Source organism: Neoarius graeffei, chromosome 10, assembly GCF_027579695.1.
Source record: "Neoarius graeffei isolate fNeoGra1 chromosome 10, fNeoGra1.pri, whole genome shotgun sequence".
In the NCBI taxonomy this organism is placed as follows: Eukaryota; Metazoa; Chordata; class Actinopteri; order Siluriformes; family Ariidae; genus Neoarius; species Neoarius graeffei.
The window spans coordinates 3,471,334-3,493,038 of NC_083578.1; the positions used below are offsets into that span (position 1 = coordinate 3,471,334).

At 39.0% G+C, this 21,705-nt stretch overlaps 1 protein-coding gene across 1 annotated transcript in view; it reads left to right on the forward strand.

The window, feature by feature from the left end:
• The window catches only part of LOC132892685 (alpha-2-macroglobulin-P-like), a 108,173-nt gene extending 88,058 nt beyond the window's left edge, over window positions 1-20,115 (forward strand). Inside the window, exons 25-36 of the mRNA XM_060930997.1 lie at window positions 856-1,032; window positions 1,227-1,308; window positions 5,566-5,722; window positions 5,819-5,893; window positions 9,070-9,232; window positions 12,332-12,525; window positions 14,309-14,524; window positions 14,647-14,765; window positions 15,876-15,984; window positions 16,173-16,238; window positions 19,814-19,919; window positions 20,069-20,115. Coding sequence (XP_060786980.1) covers window positions 856-1,032; window positions 1,227-1,308; window positions 5,566-5,722; window positions 5,819-5,893; window positions 9,070-9,232; window positions 12,332-12,525; window positions 14,309-14,524; window positions 14,647-14,765; window positions 15,876-15,984; window positions 16,173-16,238; window positions 19,814-19,919; window positions 20,069-20,115 — 1,511 coding nt within the window. The remainder of the gene's footprint in view (window positions 1-855; window positions 1,033-1,226; window positions 1,309-5,565; window positions 5,723-5,818; window positions 5,894-9,069; window positions 9,233-12,331; window positions 12,526-14,308; window positions 14,525-14,646; window positions 14,766-15,875; window positions 15,985-16,172; window positions 16,239-19,813; window positions 19,920-20,068) is intronic.
• The last annotated feature ends 1,590 nt before the right edge of the window (window positions 20,116-21,705 follow it).

Genomic DNA, 21,705 nt, shown 5'->3' on the forward strand with positions numbered 1-21,705 from the left:
CACCGCAGCAGAGACCCGCGCGACCTTCAGCCGGTACAGTCGCTGTTCTTTTCCCACCGCCGTTATTCTCATCTTTCCGGTGTGTTCTTGATTTTTCCATTGTGTCCTATTTCGCCATATCAAATACCCAAAATCCATCATATTATTCATATTTAAGTGAATAATCAATTCAGTCATCATAACTTGGCATTTTTAACCCAAGCAATCAAAAAGAGGAAATTTATTCAATATTTCACTCATCTGTGAAGGAGGGGCTTTAATTCTTCATGATGTAATTATTTTATATGTAAATCAATTTTACAAAAGCGTTTGAATTGTAATCAAAAAAATGTTCCACAGTGGAGGCCAGATAAAGCAAGATACTATCTTTATTCTTATTAAACATGACAAAAGAAACATTGAGTGTTAGGTCAATGCAAAAAAAAAAAGGACAATTAGAAAATTTATTTTTTGACCATAATGTCCCAAATGAGAGAGCAGTTTCTGAGACGGACCCAGGGCCCTGTATATGGCATCAAGCCAAGTTTATATATGAGGCAAATAGTTTGTGATGATTGCTTGATAGAGTGAACATTAATGTGAATGAAAAGAAAAACAAAATGTAACTTTTACTATTTTGTTCATGATTTTTTTTTCTTGGAACACTTAGCTTTGAAATTAAAACCTTCAGTCAAATGAAAAGCATATGACTTTTTAAAGTTACTCCAGAGACACAAATCAAAAGGACCGCAAACCCTTTTTTTATTGCATGGTATGCACAATATTATCATGTGATGTTTATAATGCTACTTATCACAATCCAATCACAACTAATGAAAAATGAAAGAAAATATTGCTAACATTGTTTCTCTGCAGGAGATCTGATGGGCCGAGCTGTAAAGAACCTGGCGAGTCTCCTGGCGATGCCGTACGGCTGTGGAGAGCAGAACATGCTGCGCTTCGCCCCCAATATCTTCATCCTGGACTACCTGGAGAGCACCAAACAGCTCACACCTGAGATCAGGAGCAAAGCTGAGAACTTCCTCTTGAACGGTGATGACACTTTACAAGACATAACGTCTCTGTAGATTTGAGGATTAGAGAAAATTCACAAAATGAAAGCTAAGGCAATTTATAAATGTCCAGATGAGGAGCTGGGATAATGTACAGTATTTTAACATTTTATTGTTAAGTATTAAAAAAAATTTGCATAACTCACTTTTTTTGGTTTCTCATCTCCTGCACAGGATATCAGAGCCAACTGGGCTACAAACACACTGATGGCTCTTACAGTGCTTTTGGGATGGAGGATGAATCAGGCAACACATGGTGAGTTGTGTGTGTGTGTCTCAAGTCAAGTAAATTTTATTTATTTAGCACTTTTAACAGTAGACATTGCTATAAAGCATCTTTACAGAAAAAAATATCAGGTGGAAATAGGGGACTTTTATCTCTAATGGAGTCTGAGGAGAAGGTGGTGAGGAAAAACACCCTGAGCTGACATGAGGAAGAAGTCTTTAGTGGAACTAAACTCCAAAGGGAACTCATCCTCATCTGGGTGATAACAGATAGCATGATTATAAATAACTCACTTTTATAACTGTATCCTATATGATCACAAAGTGCAATTTTGTAACCAGGAAGTTCATTATAGTTTTGACATGAAATCTATTTTGTTGAAGCTATCAAATGTTCACTGTAGTGTTGTAGTCGAGTCACTAAACCTCGACTCTGAGTCCAGTCTTGAGTCCCCAGTGTTCAAGTCCGAGTCATTACAGAAAATTTAGAGTTGAGTCCAGTATCGATCCGAGTCGAGCCCGAGAACAAGACTCCACCCGCACCATTTGACTATGTCTGTTGCTGCCTTTATGTGAAAGTGTCTCTGCTGCTGTGTTGGACTAACGTTACTGCTCGACTGCCCCATTTTAGTTAACAGGCTACAGATAAAAAGCTTGTTCATCGCTCAGCAAGCCCCGCCCACTATCAGCAGAGCAAATAACATGAGAGAGGGTTAACACTGGCTAGTTCATCGCTCAGCAAGCCCCGCCCACTATCAACAGAGCAATAAACATAGCCTGTCACTTCCTTCTCTGGGTGGAGTCTTACCAAATGATGATTGAAATTCGAGTTTGTCCCTGTTGTCTCCTCAATATTTATTACCCCCCGCCCAAATGAAGTTTAGCAGGGGATATAGAAACGGATTCCGGCCGTCCATCTGGTCACGTTTTTGTTTCCGGGCCATATCTTTAAAACTACTGAAGATATCGTCATGAAACTTTGTATACATATCAAGCAACATGCGAACTGGTGCCTTTTGTTTTTTTGGATTTTTGAAAAAAGGTATTTTTAAAATTTTTACATAAAAATAGATTTTGACTTAGTTTCTAAGAGCAATGTTGGTTTCCGGAGCATATATCCAAAACTATTCATGATACGAATTTGAAACTTGGTATACATGTTAACAAGGTGATGTAGATGTGCCTTTTCATACTAAGAAATTTGAGAAATTCTAATTTTTCATGTTTCCATGGAAACAATTTCAGACTCAGTCTTTCAGGTTAGTCTTAGGGGTCGGTTTTGTTTCCGGAGCAGAACTTGAAAACTATGATTGGTTTGGTCTTGAAAGTTGGTATCTGTGTTGATTAAGTCATGTATATGTCCCTTTTGATACTAAGAAATGTGAGAAATGTTAATGTTTAGCTCCCCTGGACCAAAGATCCGGTGGGTTTATGCCATGGGCTGCTGAGGTCAGTGTAAAGAGGTCGGGTTGGTTTCCTGCAGCAGAACTTGAAAAATGTCACAAATAATACCTTGAAACTTGGGGTATAGTTGGTATATAGGGTGTGGGATATAGATAACTGTCGTCTTGTTCTTCTACATATGGAACACATAGCAGTGCATTTTCTTCCCACTGCATGAGAAGTCTGTATAAGCAAAGCAGACAATCCAAGGGGCGTCTCTCCAGGCATTTTAGCACCATTAACATTAGTTTATTCCTGAGCATGGCATATGAACAGGTGAATGTGCATTCTCTTGCACAAAATTAGTATAAAAAAATTAATGTAGGTATAAATGTCTTATGCCAAATTATTGTGGCATGTTACAAAAAATAAAGAAAAAATTTGAGTCCTCGTCTCCAATTTATGAGTCTGAATGCAGTTAATGCACGAGTCCAAGTCCAAGTCATCAGTGTCCAAGTCAAGTCACGAGTCCTTAAAATTAGGGCATGAGTCGGACTCGAGTGCTACAAGTCTGGTTCACTGATGGAAACTTGAGTGTAAAACTTCATGACAACTGCAGTCCTAAAGTTATCATGTAACAAGGTGCATATATTATTGCTAAGACATATTTCAAATGAAATGAGATAATGATCTGAGGTAGTTTCAGACTGTGGAAGTGTGACTGTACTTTCTATATTTAATCCAAATATTAGTATTAGATCGAGAGTATGACCACCATTATGAGAAGGTCCTATGATGTTGTGATTAACCCATACTGAATACAGAATGGACACAAATGCAGTGTTCAGAGAGCCTTCTGGGTTAACAAAGGGAATAAAGTCTCCAACAATTAAGGCTTTGTCTAAAGAAACAATCAGGTTTGAGAGTGAAATCCTCAAATTCAGAAGGAAATTCAGAATAATGATCTCCGGGGGTCTGTAAATAATAATTAGCAGAATTAACTAGGTAGACTTATTTTTTTGTTGCTACACATATGTTAGTATGAAGAACTTCAAACATATTGAATTTATGTCTAGATTTTTGTGTGCCACCTCAATAATCATTATAAACTAGAAAGTACATTCTCTGAAGAGAAATGCAATGTATTGTGCAGGATGCAGCAGAGCTTTAACATTGTTTGTGTGTGTGTGATGGGTGAGTTGGCCTGAGGTGCCATATAAAGTTTAGTGGATATGTGGTGAAGTGTTACTGAGCAGAACTCTAGTCATTTGAACCAGGTCAAAAATTAATGGAAGTGAAAGGGGAAAAAGGGATGTGTGAAATCCGAGGAAAAGATGAGCACATCTCTGATGAAGGGAGAGATATGTGGGGGGACTTGGCCTGAGGCATCATGTGAAGTTTCATGAAATTTGGTCACTCAGTTAAAAAAACTGACAGAGTGAAAGTTTTTCTCCCAAAACTCCATTCATTTTAAATGCAGGCAAAAATGAATGGAAGTGAATGGAGGGAAAATGGATCAGTGAAAAGAAAGGAAAAGAAGAGTGCGGGTCAAAACCAATTGCATGTATGTGTCAGGGGACTTGGCCTGAGGCGTTACATTAAGTTTGGTGGGTCTCCAATGAAGTGTGTCTGAGCAGGAAGACTTGAAACAGGAGTCCCATTCATTCTCCATGGGAAAAAAAAATGACAGAAAAACAAGAATGAGAGAATGGGTGCGTTGATCCAAAAGCTGTATACAAGCACACCATTCCCCATCAGACCACATGGTTTAAATTTGGTTTGGGGTCTCTATCTCAAAAACTGTGGGAGAAGAAATGGGCCAAAAATCTGACAGAAAAATAATAAGAACAATAGTGCATAGTGCAATACTAATACCTGCAACACCACCTCCTTTGCCAGTTAGACGAGGCTGGTGTATATAATTGTATCCAGGAGTTCATGAATCTACATATTTATTTGGTTTAATCCACTTTTCTGTTAAACACAATACATAAGCACTTTAGATGAAAGAGACTTAATAGTCCTAGCTTAAGGTCAAAAGTGCTGGCTGTACATTCAGTTCTTGATGCAGTGCTCTTTATGCACAGAAATTCTTCCACATTCCTTGAATCGTTTAATGATATTATACACCATAGAGGGTGAAATATCCAAATCCTTTACTATCTTTCTTTGAGGAACATTGTTTTGAAACATTTCAATAACTCTCTCATGCACTTGTTGATAAGATGAAGATCCTTGGCCCATCTTTACTCCTCAAACACTAGTCCTTTCCTGGATACTGATCTCATCTCATTATCTCTAGCCGCTTTATCCTGTTCTACAGGGTCGCAGGTGAGCTGGAGCCTATCCCAGCTGACTATGGGCGAAAGGCGGGGTACACCCTGGACAAGTCGCCAGGTCATCACAGGGCTGACACATAGACACAGACAACCATTCACACTCACATTCACACCTACGGTCAATTTAGAGTCACCAGTTAACCTAACCTGCATGTCTTTGGACTGTGGGGGAAACCGGAGCACCCGGAGGAAACCCACGCGGACACGGGGAGAACGTGCAAACTCCGCACAGAAAGGCCCTCGCCAGCCACGGGGCTCAAACTCGGACCTTCTTGCTGTGAGGCAACAGCGCTAACCACTACACCACCCTCTGGATACTAATTTTATACCAAATCATGATGGTTGTTATCACCTGTTTTAAATTGCATCATTATTTCATTATTTTACCTCATTACTAGCCCTAAATTGTCCCTGTCCCAACTTTTTTTGGTATGTGTTGCAGGTCTGAAACACAGGAATGGATGTAGACTAACAGATATAAAAAGAGCCCTAAGTATTTTTTAACCTTCCAAATAAAGACTGTGATTCTGACTTGTTATCTGGATCTGCTGTGTTTGTGTTCTCAGGCTGACCGCATTCGTGATGAAGTCTTTTGGACGTGCGAAGCGATATATCTATATAGATCAGGTGCATGTGGATCAGGCAAAGACCTGGCTCGGTCGACAGCAGCAGGATAACGGATGTTTTGCCTCAGTGGGACAACTCCTCCACACCGACATGAAGGTCAGGAGAGCAGCCTGAGTCCAATATCATGTACTGTTAGAGAAAATAATTAACATAATAATTCTCTCTCTCTCTCTCTCTCTCTCTCTCTCTCAGGGAGGAGTGAATAATGAGGTGACCCTCACAGCATATGTCACGTCTGCAATGCTAGAACTCAATTATACAGTGAAAGTAAGTAATATAATTGCACTCAAGATCATTAAATGTTGGACTATCACAGATGTTACCAGTGTTGCGCAAGTTCACACTTAAAAAGGAGTTTGCTCAAAATTCACTTCACACACATTAAAATGAATTCATTCATGTTCATAGTTCACACTCCCAAAAACATTCAAAGTCAAAGTCCTTCCCATGCCAGGACCTGGTCTTCCCAGGCAGTCTCCTGACCCAGTACTAAACAGGCCCTTAAAGTGCCATTCCACCATTGGATGTATTCTTTGGCATAAAATACAATATATTTTGACAACATATATAAATGGTATCACTAGATAGAGAAATCTTTTAGCTTCAAAATGATATCTCATCTTATCTCATTGTCTCTAGCCGCTTTATCCTGTTCTACAGGGTCGCAGGCAAGCTGGAGCCTATCCCAGCTGACTACGGGCGAAAGGCGGGGTACACCCTGGACAAGTCGCCAGGTCATCACAGGGCTGACACATAGACACAGACAACCATTCACACTCACATTCACACCTACGGTCAATTTAGAGTCACCAGTTAACCTAACCTGCATGTCTTTGGACTGTGGGGGAAACCGGAGCACCCAGAGGAAACCCACGCGGACACGGGGAGAACATGCAAACTCCACACAGAAAGGCCCTCGCCAGCCACGGGGCTCGAACCCAGACATTCTTGCTGTGAGGCGACGGCGCTAACCACTACACCACCGTGCCGCCCCAAAATGATATATCAAACATAATTTTTTGACAACGACAAGTATATTAATTTTGCGACCAAAGTCACCTACCCTTTTAATTTCCGCGCGTGATGTCATCGGCAGGTTCCCCTTCTTGTGTACCACGTGACGTGTGACGTGGCACATATTATCAGCAATGGTGGATAGAACGTGATAAAAATAATACCAATAAATCTAGCTAATACCAATAAATCTAGCTAACTGAAAGATTAACTCAAAATTTTTCGCAATTTTTTTGGCCCCCATATACGAGGAGAAATGACTCTCTTACTTTGGGGGTTTCCTGGTCTAAAAATAAACCAACACGTGGTACACAAGAAGGGGAACCTGCCGATGACATCACGTTTCACTACCGCGCGGAAATTAAAAGGGTAGGTGACTTTGGTTGCAAAATTAATATACTTGTCGTTGTCAAAAAATTATGTTTGATCAGTGTTGGGCACGTTACTTTCAAAAAGTAATGATTTATAGTTACTAGTTACTTTTCCCAAAAAGTAACTGAGTTAGTAACGGAGTTACTTTGTGATAAAAGTAACTAATTACCAGGGAAAGTAATTATTCCGTTACATTTTGTTCCCCCTCAAAAAAAAAAATCAAATTCAATTAGTGTAATCATAATAAAAGTGAATGTTAAATGTGTTTAATGACTGAAATGGACACTTACCAGAACCAGTTAGTAATGTTATCTACACTATATTAATATTTTTGTGGGACAATGTGAGATAAGACATCTATCAAATTTAATATATTGTAGTTATTAAAATTATGTTACTAATTACTGGCCACTGACGAGGACAAACGCTTTGTTCCTCGACATAATGTGCATTGCACGTAGACATTTTTGCCTTTTATTTCAAGTAATGAAAAGTCCTGGCTGTATTTCCAATGTGAAAGCGCAGTGCTGGGCTGACCGCTCGCCATCGCTGTGTCTTCTCATTGAAAGTGTGCGCAGTGCAGTAGGCGTGGCCTACCTACGTATGCTGTCAAAATCTACTCTGATTGGCTTACTATGCCGTTGTCTCGCATCTCCCCGCCCCACACTAAAGCAGAGGAAAGAAAGGCTGAACGAGCAGCGTGCCAGATGAGAACAGCTTTAATAAAGTAACGCATAGTATTTTATTGTAAGTAACGTGAACGGCATTATAACGATGTAAAAAGTAATTAGTTAGATTACTCGTTACTAAAAAAAGTAACGCCGTTAGTAACGCCGTTTATTTCTAACGCCGTTATTCCCATCACTGTGTTTGATATATCATTTTGAAGCTAAAAGATTTCTCTGTCTAGTCATGTTGTCATAAAATATATTGTATTTTATGCCAAAGAATACATCCAATGGTGGAATGGCACTTTAAGGCAATGGGCAGCGCTGATCTCTGTTTCTATAGCCCTCAGCCTCTTGCCTATACAGCTAGGGTTACAGTGGGGGGTGGGTCCTCTGGTAACTGCGAGAGTTTGACTCCCCACTCACATCTGTATTGCACCATGCCTTGCCAGATGGCAGTAGGTACCGTTTTTATGATGGTCTTTGGTATGACCCAACTGCGAGTGGAATCTCCTGGTTGAGAGGCAAACACGCTAACCACTAGGCCAACTCGCCGTCCCAAAAGCGTTAATTTCTTCTAATTTTTTTTAATGAGCTGCTCTAAATCCATAGTGTTTTTTTTTTTTTAAATCAGCAATTAAAAACCAAATTTCACCTACCATTAGAAAGCTCTTGGAATCTCCTTTATTGATACAAGCAAATCAGTAGTGTCATGACCAGCACATTGGAGTACATCACTGTCAGACAACACTGGTCAAGACAAGGAACACGTGAGAAAAATGAGACAGTCATGTAATAATTCAAGGTATGATCCTGAGACATCGTAATACATCTTATTTCATATCATAATATGAAAGTTAAATTTTTGTCTATTATCACTACTTCTGAATGAGCGACATTCAAGTTCATTAGTTCCAAACTGATTCATTCAGTTCGCTGTTGAACAAAAATGTAAACATGTTCAACGAACAGTGCTTATTTAGCATGTTCCTGTTACAAAGGTGAAGAAACAATGATAAGCATACACTGCAGGGATTTTACAGTAAAGACAATAATTCTAAAACAACACATTCACTGAAGACATTAATTGGTGTTTTAAGTCTGATTTTGATATTTTACATAACTTATTATCCAAAAATTCTAACATGCTGGCTAAATACCATCAACATTAGCAAACTTTCAGTAGCTGTCATTGCTCAGGGAAAGTCTAAAATCAGTTTGCAGATGTGTGAAAATAAAGATTCAAAACCATAGTTGAGAATTCTTCTGACAATGCAATTTGAAACGAGCAACATTTTTGGTTACATGCAAATTCTGAGATTTAAAGACACTTGTTTGCCTCTCAGTAAGGAATTACAAAATCTGAATTTGTTATTCTATGTATTGCAGGATCCTATAGTGAAAAACGGTGTTACATGCCTGAAGAATGTGTATAATCAGGTGAAGTCCATCTATGCCAAAGCTCTCCTCTTCTACACCTTCAGCCTTGCTAAAGATCAGGGGATGACTGACACATTCATCGAAGACTTGGATGTAGAGGCCATGATATCAGGTTTGAAAAAAATGCCAATCTCTCAGAGAAAACAGACATAACACTCTCTGACAGCTCAAAGCTTAAAGTGGAGTACAAGTGGATGCTCGATTTTAGTACATCAGAATGTGATTTTGATTTTTTATATGTTGCAGTTTATTTTCAGACAACTTAGGTTGGCCAAGAAGCTGTAAAAATGAATCAACAGCTGTTCACACAGAGTCTCCATTTTAGATAAATTTGTGTTGCCATTTGTTGGAGAATGGTGTTTTCAGTCTTGTTGGTGTTGGCTGGTGTCTGTTTGTTTCACAGGTGGACAAAGTTGGTGTTTGCTGGTCAGTGTTGGTGTGTTAAAGATTGCTGCTGTTGGAGAATGTCAGTGTTGATGTGTTGATGGTGTTGCTTGGCATTTGTTGGTGAACATTTTGAAGTAAAGACTGTTCTAGTGTGATGAAATAAAGAGAATAGAGAATGTGGGTGGTGCTTCATTGTTGGTGATTGGAGAGTGTAGTCTGTTAGTGTTGGGGGATGCTTCATGGGAGGTTGTTGGTATTTGAGAATTTTGGTGGTTGTTTTAGTGGAGAATATTGGTGTCTAAATGGAAAACATTGCACTGTGCTCATGACTGTAATCTTTTAGTCTGGCTAACGCGACTTCAAAGCTCTGTGAGCATTTGGTCTGGCAAAGATATTAAGCCCAACCGTTTCCCAAAGTGCGTGGTTGACCCGCCTCCCTGAAATGCCTCAGTTTGCTACTGGTCGAAGCCAGAAAAGGCTGTGACAAAGCTTAAACCAATCACATCACTCTTTCCTCTGACGTATGTGACGCGACGGGGCTAACTGGTAGATTAAACTCTTACTGAAGCCGGTCGGGAGCAAGGCGAAAACGTCCTTCCTTTCAATAAATACCTCCAGGGCTGCTCTTTGCTCCGTTTTCAATGAGAACTTGCTCCATGTTCGTAATGTTTCTAGTGAATGAAGCGCTTCTGGCATAGATTCTGTAAACAATCTATGGCTTCCGGTCGCAGTTCTACTATGTCACTGCCTTGAACACACCTCTACCCAGGGCCGTTGGAGATGCTCAAAGTTGATTGGCTCCCGATTTTTCGGGAGCTTGGAAGAGCTGTAGATAGCTTGCCTGGCCAGACTAAGCTCGCAACAGGCCCTCGTGTTGCGTCACGCTTAGGATGGGCGGGCCCGGGCTAGTAATCTTTTGAGAATGTTGGGGTTTTTTTAATGTGTGCTGGTAAATAAAATCCTGTTTGTGTTTAATTGAGAATCTTGGTCTTGTCTGTTGGTTGTGGATTTCTTGTTGGTTGGAATTGTGCAGTCATGCTATTTTCGAAAAGCTGATATTCCAGAATTTTGGTGTTGGGTGTTTGACATGATTTTGAATTGTGTTGGTGAATGTGTGTAACTGCTGGAGAATGTTGGTGTACAGTGGTGCTTGAAAGTTTGTGAACCCTTTAGAATTTTCAATATTTCTGCATAAATATGACCTAAAACATCATCAGATTTTCACAGAAGTCCTAAAAGTAGATAAAGAGAACCCAGTTAAACAAATGAGACAAAAATATTATACTTGGTCATTTATTTATTGTGGAAAATGATCCAATATTACATATCTGTGAGTGGCAAAAGTATGTGAACCTTTGCTTTCAGTATCTGGTGTGACCCCCTTGTGCAGCAATAACTGCAACTAAACGTTTGTGGTAACTGTTGATCAGTCCTGCACACTGGCTTGGAGGAATTTTAGCCTATTCCTCCGTACAGAACAGCTTCAACTCTGGGATGTTGGTGGGTTTCCTCACATGAACTGCTCGCTTCAGGTCCTTCCACAACATTTTGATTGGATTAAGGTCAGGACTTTGACTTGGCCATTCCAAAACATTAACTTTATTCTTCTTTAACCATTCTTTGGTAGAACGACTTGTGTGCTTAGGGTCGTTGTCTTGCTGCATGACCCACCTTCTCTTGAGATTCAGTTCATGGACAGATGTCCTGACATTTTCCTTTAGAATTCGCTGGGATAATTCAGAATTCATTGTTCCATCAATGATGGCAAGCCATCCTTGCCCAGATGCAGCCAAACAGGCCCAAACCATGATACTACCACCACCATGTTTCACAGAAGGGATAAGGTTCTTATGCTGGAATACAGTGTTTTCCTTTCTCCAAACATAACGCTTCTCATTTCAACCAAAAAGTTCTATTTTGGTCTCATCCGTCCACAAAACATTTTTCCAATAGCCTTCTGGCTTGTCCATGTGATCTTTAGCAAACTGCAGACGAGCAGCAATGTTCTTTTTGGAGAGCAGTGGCTTTCTCCTTGCAACCCTGCCATGCACACCATTGTTGTTCAGTGTTCTCCTGATGGTGGACTCATAAATATTAACATTAGCCAATGTGAGAGAGGCCTTCAGTTGCTTAGAAGTGACCCTGGGGTCCTTTGTCACCTCGCCGACTATTACATGCCTTGCTCTTGGAGTGATCTTTGTTGGTCGACCACTCCTGGGGAGGGTAACATTGGTCTTGAATTTCTTCCATTTGTACACAATCTGTCTGAATGTGGATTGGTGGAGTCCAAACTCTTTAGAGATGGTTTTGTAACCTTTTCCAGCCTGATGAGCATCAACAACACTTTTTCTGAGGTCCTCAGAAACCTCCTTTGTTCATGCCATGATACACTTCCACAAACATGTGTTGTGAAGCTCAGACTTTGATAGATCCCTGTTCTTGAAATAAAACAGGGTGCCCACTCACACCTGACTGTCATCCCATTGATTGAAAACACCTGACTCTAATCTCACCTTCAAATTAACTGCTAATCCTAGAGGTTCACATACTTTTGCCACTCACAGATATGTAATATTGGATCATTTTCCTCAATAAATAAATGACCAAGTATAATATTTTTGTCTCATTTGTTTAACTGGGTTCTCTTTATCTACTTTTAGGACTTGTGTGAAAATCTGATGATGTTTTAGCTCATATTTATGCAGAAATATCGAAAATTCTAAAGGGTTCACAAACTTTCAAGCACCACTGTATATTATGGATTTTTGGTGCTATTTGAAGAACTGTAGGTCAATTATTTGAGTATGTGTAATATTTCCCTCAGGTCGTATGAGATACTGGAGCAGAGCCAAAAATGGGTCAGTGACAGACTCTTTGGATGTGGAGATGACAGCATATGTGCTTCTGGGTCTGGTGTGCACATCCCGTCTGTCTAAATTTGATCTGAATTATGCTTCCGCCATCGTCGAATGGCTTACTCAGCAGCAGAACGCCTTTGGGGGCTTTGCGTCTACACAGGTACAAATCTTTAATACTTCAACTGCATAATTTTCAGAGTGATCACCTTTCCAAAATTTAACTTTATGCCTTTCATTAAAAAAAGATATAACTGTTACACCCTGCAAGCTGCATGCTAAAATAACCTGCTTATTATTTCACAACTGCTATTTTAAAAAAAATTACAGTGGATGAGACTTTTTTTTTTACATTGTAGTGCATGGAACTATGAAATGAAAGGAACAACTGGACTTACCGTATATTCTTCATAAATTTATTCTCATACTGAAACTGCTAGTGCATCACAATTTCTAGATTGCAATTTTTACATGCTGTTTCATTAAGCATTTAGTTTTGAGGGATATTTTGAATTTACACCAGAGAAATACAAATTATATTGTAAGTTCAAATGTAAACAAACAAAAACAATACTATTGTTATTCTTTAATTTTATTCTTAGTATTGTGCAATGCACAATTTTGACCTGCACTTTTCTTTTCCTTTCTTTTTGCCAATCCCTTCCCCCCATTCACTTCCATTCATTTTTGGCCCCACTGACAATGAATGGAGTTTCGGGAGAAAAACTTTGACGCTTTGTCAATTTTTTTGAACCAAGTGACCAAACTTCATGAAACTTCACATGATGCCTCAGGCCAAGTCCCCACATGTATCCATCCCCTCATCCGAGACCTGCACTCATCTTTTCCACACATCCCTTTTTTCCCCTTTCACTTCCATTCATTTTTGACCCAATTCAAATAAATAGAGGTTTGCTCAGTAACATTCACCACACATCCACCAAACTTCATATGGCACCTCAGGCCAACTCACCCATCACACACACAATTTCTCTCTCTCTCTTTCTCTCACTCACACACACACACACACACACACACACACACACACACACACACACACACACACACACACACACAAGCTGTTAAAGCTCTGCTGCATCTTGCAAAATACACCAAAATTTCTCTTCAGAGAATGTACTTTCTAATTTAACTTTGTAATCCCTGCACCACTCACATTTATCAATATGCTACAGCTATACAGATGTTGCTTGGGTGACATCCTGCTCCATTTTAGTCACTCTTAATTGCATTTCCCTGCCTTGTATCCAGTATGCTCCTCTTCTGTGTAAATCCAGCATTATGACTCCTAAATAGACACTTGACCTAAGATTTTATTCATAATCATTGTCATGGTTATATTTTAACATGGTAACAGAGCATGAGGAGCAGTGATTTAGAACTCTGATTGTATTTACGTTAGAAACATCCTGATATAAGGAAATAACTTATCTGTCTTACTAGTAACTATTAATGACTAACCAATCTACCAGTCAATAAAACATAATATAATAGCTCCAAAATATTACCCAGGTTTTCAAACATTGATGTCCAAAATGATTGAAAATATATATTTTTTCACAAATATAAGTTTTTAACAAATACAATGGTTTCTGTTTGAAGTTAAATGATGTCTCCTTAAAAAAAGCGAGAGAATGTACAGTATGTTTAGAAAGTTTAGAAAGAAATATACAAAATGTACTGTGTCTGTCACTGCCATCCATGTTGGATTGGGAAAAGCAACATTTATTGGAGGAATAAAAATCAAGATACTGGTGTTTGTATAATATAAAACTATAGTGATTTGAAGGTGTGTGTGTATATATAATACATATGTAAGGTTATATCTGATATATTTTTAAAAACAGCCACATATTAATGGTCTACAAGTCTAGACTGTACATTAAAGGGTTAACTTTGTTCTCTTTATTTTCTTTCCCATCATCCAGGACACTGTTGTGGCTCTTAACGCTCTGGCGAAATACAGTAAAGTGCACTACAAACCAGCAGGAAATATTAGTGTTGCTATAGCATCATCATCAGGGCTGATTACCTCATTTACAGTCACTCAGAGTAACAGGTTGCTGTATCAGGAGAGTCAGCTGAAGGAGGTTCCTGGAGATTACAGAATCAAAGTAAAAGGGAAAGGCTGTGTGTACGTGCAGGTCTGTAGATCACCAATTCACACTTTACTTCCTCACCTCAATTATTTTATTAATTAAGCAGATTCTCAGAGGGTCAGTCTGGTGAATGAATTGTGCTAATAATGTGTTTTATTTACTTCTAGTTCACTTTGCAATATTACATCCCTCCTCCTCCTGATCGCTCTTCATTCAGCATCTCGGCCTCAGCGTCTGGAAACTGCAAGGTCCCAAATCCATCTCTGAATGTGACCATTACTGTCATGTGAGCTCTACTGCACCTCCATAATCTACAAGATAGGAAACAAGAACAAATTCTCTCTCTTAATGTACTGTATGCGGTGGAACCGATTGTGTTATTGTGTATAAAGTCTATTAAAGTTATTTCATCAAAGCCATAATTATAATTGAGTTTACATGCCTTTAGGGCAAAATAAAGACAAAGAAATGTAATTGAATTCATTTTCCTTATCCATCCATTAAAAATGTGTATTTGTTGAAGTATGTGACACAACTTGGAATATACTGTATGTAACACATTGGAAAAGTGGTGCCATGAGCACCAACAGCACAGCTAGAACTACTGATTAGTTAAATACACGGTACCAATTAAATGTTTGGACACACCTTCTAATACAATAGTTTTTCTTTATTTTTATTAATTAAAAGTCACTTTGTGTCTTAAAGTAATGATGGATGTCGTTTCTCTTTACCTAGTTGTTCAGTTCTTGACATAATATGTATGGGTTACTACAGTTGTGGTGTGGAATCAGGCTATTTACTGTATTTTTATTATTTACTGTTTGATCTCAAACGCATTAAGAAACTCATCCACTATTTACTTTTTAACGAGACACACCTGTTAATTGAAAAGCATTCCAGGTGACGACCTCATGAAGCTGGTTAAGATAATGCCAGTAGTGTGCAAAGCGTCATCGAGGTAAACACTGGATACTTTAAAGAATCTGAAATATGAAACAAATTTAGTTTTTTAATTTTTTTTGTTGACCAGACAATTCCATATATATTCCATACATTATTTCATAGTTTTGATGTCTTCAGTTTTGTTCTACAATGTAGAAAATAGTCAAAATACAGAAACACCTATGAATGAGTAGAGTAGGGGTGTACAAACTTTTGACTGGTACTGTTTATCTATGAAAGTGTCATGATATAAAAGTTGAGTTCTCATTTATTTTAGTTACATCTTTAAATAATAAGCATAATGCGAGGATAATGTTGGATTAATTTTTCAAAACTTCCAGAAATTTCTTTTTCGAAAGCTGAGGTGATTGTATGGTATATGAACTGTGTTACTCAGTTACTTCAGAACAAATAAAGAGAATGTGAAAGATTAATGATCTTTTAATTTCAGGTATACCGGTCAGCGTGAGGATACCAACATGGTGGTCATTGAGGTCAAGCCTCTTTCTGGATTCAGGGTGGACTTGAACTCTGTGCAGCTCATGAACAGCAAATCAAAGGTAACATAAACCTTTAACTGGAAGCAGAAAGTGTGTACTGTACACTGATCTAAAGATTTATATACACTTATTCAGAATAATGTGTTTCAGGGAAAATCTGATGAGCCATAGTGAAACTAAATCAAATGCCTTTTTAAACATCACCATATGGATGGATCAGTTTTTATTCAGATTATTTTTTATTCCAGTCCACTGACGGAGTTGTGAAACGTGTGGATGAAATTGAGGGGACTGTAAACATCTACCTGAATAAAGTAAGAAAATGCACACACACACACACACACACACACACACACACACACACACACACACACAATTTAAAAAATGAACACATACCACTGTGTGATTGTTGAACACTTCATTAACCCTTATGGTCAGGTCAATTTGAATTTAAACCAGAAGAGTACGAAACATTTTCTTCATGTTCATCACACATATATAAAAAAGTTGGGACGCTGTGTAAAACAAATAAAAACAGAATGTGATGATGATTTGCAAATCACGGAACCCTTGTATTTCATTGAAAATATTACAAATACAACATATTAAATTTTGAAATTTTATTGTTATTTGAAAAACACATGTTCATTTGATGCCAGCAACATGTTTCAAAAAGTTCAGACAGGGGCGTGTTTACCATGGTGTTGCATCACCTCTACTTTTAACAACACTCTGTAAACGTTTGGAAACTGAGGAGACCAATTGCTGTCGTTTTGAAAGCAAAATGTTATCCTATTCTTGCCCAATTATAAAACTTCAGTTTCTCAACAGTTTGGGGTCTCCTTTACTGTATTTTGCACTTCATAATGCACCAAATATTTTCAATGGGAGAGAGGTCTGGACTGTAGGCAGGCCAGTTTAGCAAGCACCCTGACTCTCTTACTACAGAGCCATGTGATTGTAATACGTGCAGAATGTGGTTTGTCATTGCCTTGCTGAAATAAGCAATGATGAAAGCCATCATCTAGATGGTAGCAGGTTGCTCCAAAACCTGGATATATCATTCAGCATTAATGATGCCTTCCCAGATGTCCAAGCTACCCATGTCATGTGCACTAATGGCCCCTCATACCATCACAGACACTGGCTTTTGAACTGTGCACTGATAACAAGCTGGAGGGTTCCTCTCCTCTAGCCTGGAGGATGTGGTGTTCATGATTTTCAAAACGAATTTCAAATTTTGATTCGTCAGACCTCGGGACAGTTTTCCGCTTTGCTTCAGTCCATCGTACAAGAGCTCCGACCCAGAGAAAGTGGTGGTGTTTCTGGATATTGTTTATATCTGGTTTTAACTTGCATTTGTGGATGCAGTAATTAAGTGTTTTCACAGACGATGGTTTTCTGAAGTGTTCCTGAGTCCATACAACGATTTCCACTACAGACACGTGTCTGATTTTAATGCAGTGTCTCCCCAGGGCTCAGATGATGGGGCATCCAATGTTGGGTTTCGTCCTTGTCCCTTGCATAGAGATTTCTCCTTATTCTCTGAATCTTTTAATGATATTATGTACCATAGATGATATGATGGGTGGCACGGTGGTGTAGTGGTTAGCGCTGTCACCTCACAGCAAGAAGGTCCGGGTTCGAGCCCCGTGGCCGGCGAGGGCCTTTCTGTGCGGAGTTTGCATGTTCTCCCCGTGTCCGCGTGGGTTTCCTCCGGGTGCTCCGGTTTCCCCCACAGTCCAAAGACATGCAGGTTAGGTTAACTGGTGACTCTAAATTGAGCGTAGGTGTGAATGTGAGTGTGAATGGTTGTCTGTGTCTATGTGTCAGCCCTGTGATGACCTGGCGACTTGTCCAGGGTGTACCCCGCCTTTCGCCCGTAGTCAGCTGGGATAGGCTCCAGCTTGCCTGCGACCCTGTAGAACAGGATAAAGTGGCTAGAGATAATGAGATGAGATGATATGATACTCAAATTCTTCGCAATTTTACACTGAGGAACATTATTCTTAAGTTGTTGCACTATTTGCCATGCAGTCTTTCACAAAGCGATGAATCGCTCCTCATCTTTACTTCTGAGAGACTCCACCTCTCTGGGATGTCCTTTTTATACCCAGTCAAGACTATAACCTGTTGGTAATTAACCTAATTATTTTTTTCCCAACATTGCACAATTTTTCTCGTCTTTTGTTTCCTCTGTCCTGAGTTTTTTGAAGTGTGTTGCTGGCACTGAAGTCAAAATGAGCATATATTAAAAAAACCCAAAACAAAAATAACCCAATAAATTCTCAGTTTCAACATTTGATATGTTGCTTTGTACGATTTTAAATGAAATATAGGATTTGCATGATTTGGAACTCATCACATTCTGTTCTTATTAGGTTGTTGTTATTTTGAGAGTAATTAAGTTCAGTGTTACTCTCTTTGGAAAAAAAAAGGTTTCTAGCTTCCTAAAAGGGTTATAATTTGGAACTATTATTGATAGCGAAACATTGTTGTATGGGTTCTACTTAAAATGGTTACATTCCCACAAAAGGCTAAAGTCGAGAGACTCCCCCCCCCCCCCCCCCCCCCCCATCTGTCCCTCTGAGTTACATGTTGATCCTGGGATTGAGATGCTGGCCTCTTCTGCCCCTCGGACCTGCTTGATCCATCCTGGTGCCCTGTGTCTGGTCGGAGTTTTATCGCCCCACTCCTGTGAAGGACGGCCCCATGAGGACAGTTGAGGGTTATACCTGTTAAAACTGTTAATATTATAGTCAGGCTGTCTGTTGTTGCCCAAATGAGGATGGGTTCCCTTTTGAGTCTGGTTCCTCTCGAGGTTTCTTCCTCATGTCGTCTGAGGGAGTTTTTCCTTGCCACCGTCGCCACAGGCTTGCTCATTGGGGATAGATTAGGGATAAAATTAGCTCATGTTTTAAGTCGTTCAAATTCTGTAAAGCTGCTTTGCGACAATGTTTATTGTTAAAAGCGCTGTACAAATAAACTTGATTTGATTTGATTTGATTAAAGTCTCCTCAGGGCTCAGATGATGGGGCATCTGAATGAATGCAAGAAAGATTATGGGATGATGCTGTTGGTGGTGGAAAAGAGATGGACAGGAGGTCAGATATATGGTTGAAGGTTGTATTATCTTTCCACAAACAACATGACTGGCGTTCACAAACAGTAATTACAACACACAAAACCAGGACAACAGAGAAACGATGGTTAAGTATGTAACCGCAGTTCTATGAATTTCAGATGACTGCCAGTGGCGGTGCTTTAAGCACCTGGATGTCCATCACGTGTATGTGTGGGTTGAGTGTTTGTATCAACAAAGTCACCTGTGACCTGGGTGGCATATGCCCCCTGCCCCGGCACTAAAGGCACATTCACCCAGGAAGTGACCGCTTGGCAATCTTCTCGCAGTATTCCGAATTACTGCCAAGCTCTGGCGGTCATCTGAAATTCATAGAACCATGGTTACATATGTAACCGTTCTTCTGTTTCATTTCTACTGACCACCAGAGGCAGTGCTTTAAGCACCTGGATGACTAATCCCAACAAGGTCACGAGGAAGACCTACTTACCCCTTTAAGAGAGCTGTGAAGGAGTAGGAAGAATGGCTGTTGCCACTGAGTTGTGAAAGACCACATTAACCCTATAGAATCTTGCAAATGTGCAGGCTGATGTCCATGATGCAGCTGCACATGTATCTGAAAGAGGAATCCCTCATGTGCTGATAACACGTTAAATAAGATGGCTTTTATTTATTGCACTCCATTCTCTTGCAATGACATGCAGCGGTATTGGTATATTGTGGTATCTTGTTATAAAAATTGAAACAGGTGATGTGGATTCATTTAACCGAAAATAAACAATTTTGTTTAATATTTGTTTGTTTTAGCTGTCAAAAAAAGTGAAGAGGATGTACACCTTGACAATCATACAGGAACTTTCAGTGGCGTACCTGAAACCTGCTTTTGCAAGGGTTTACGACTACTATGAGATCAGTATGCAATCTAAACTTTTTTATAAACCAGTAAAATCTCTATATTTAGCTGTCCAAAGCAATCATACACACAGCTCAGAGTGTATCTGTGTCTTGTTTCTTATGAGAACTAAAGCCTATTTTTCTGTTTGTTTGTTTTTTCTTCTAAAGGTGAGAAAGCTGCAACTGAGTACACCTACCCATGTGGATATAGCTGAGAGTTTGTAGAGGATCTGAGCAAGAGCCCAGCGCAAGAGCTTATTTCTCCAATTTCACTTATTTTTATGGGACTCCTTCGGGTAGCTTAGAGTAATCAACATGTCCAAAAAAAAAAACAAACCCTTTCCCCTTTCCATTTCACAAAACTTCAGTAACTAATTAATAGTATGTTTGAGTTTTCCCTCTCGTCTTTTCATCATGCTCAACTTCAATAATTGAGATATATTTGTTATTAAGAAAGGACCTATTTCTTTCTAATATATAATATTTAATCTACTTTATAAATCATTTATAGATGTAATGTTACATCACAAGACCGTTTATATGAGGTGCTGACAAAAAATGTAGATACAAAATCATCAGCCAAATCAGGATAATTTTTTTTTATGAACCTGGAAGATGACAAATTACTAAAAGTAATTGCACGAATAAATGAAACATGATTTGTTTGCTTTTACTGATGAAACAGTAGACTCTGAATGTAGCATTTCCATTGAAAATCCATATACACTACCGTTCAAAAGTTTGGGGTCACTTTGAAATGTCCTTATTTCTGAAAGAAAAGCACTGTTCTTTTCAATGAAGATCACTTTAAACTAATCAGAAATCCACTCTATACATTGCTAATGTGGTAAATGACTATTCTAGCTGCAAATGTCTGGTTTTTGGTGCAATATCTCCATAGGTGTATAGAGGCCCATTTCCAGCAACTCTCACTCCAGTGTTCTAATGGTACAATGTGTTTGCTCATTGCCTCAGAAGGCTAATGGATGATTAGAAAACCCTTGTACAATCATGTTAGCACAGCTGAAAACAGTTTTAGTGGGGCTGTTAAGCTCTTATTATCAGAAGAATTGTGCACAAAATGAAAAAAGCATGAAACTTTCAGAGTTTGTTCTTGAAGGCATAAGCTTTAATTTGAGACGTGGAGGCATTCTCAGTTTGACCTCTGGGGTCAGCTAGAGGTCATTGACCTCCATGATGGCACATTTCTATGCATGAAATTAGAAAAGGCTGTATTTTAACACCTAAATGTGATGTAAATATAAAATAAATGTGTTTTTCCATGTTACTGGGCATGAAAAAATCATATATAATACTGATATTCCTCTTAGGGGTAACTTCAGGGGTCAGGTAGAGGTCATTGACCTTTGAAATTTGAAGTTTCTATGCATGACATTCTAGACGGGTGTATCTTAGGATCTAAATGTGATAGAAATGTGAAATTAATGTGTATTTCCTTGTTTCTGACCATGAGAAACCCATTTTTAATACTGGTATTACTCTTACAGGTCATCTCTGGGGTCAGCTAGAGGTCACTGATCTCCAGCATAATGCATATCTATGCACGAAATTAGAAACGGGTGTATCTTAGGTTCTAAATGTGATAGAAATGTAAACTAAATGTGTATTTCCATGTTTCTGGCCATGATAAACTAATTTCTAATACTGATATCATTTTTATAAGTCACCTCTGAGGTCAGCTAGAGGTCACTGACCTCCACGATAATGCATTTCTAAGCATGAAATTAGAAACAATCTATCTTTGGATTAAAATGTGAAATACTGTAAATGTAAAGTAAATATAT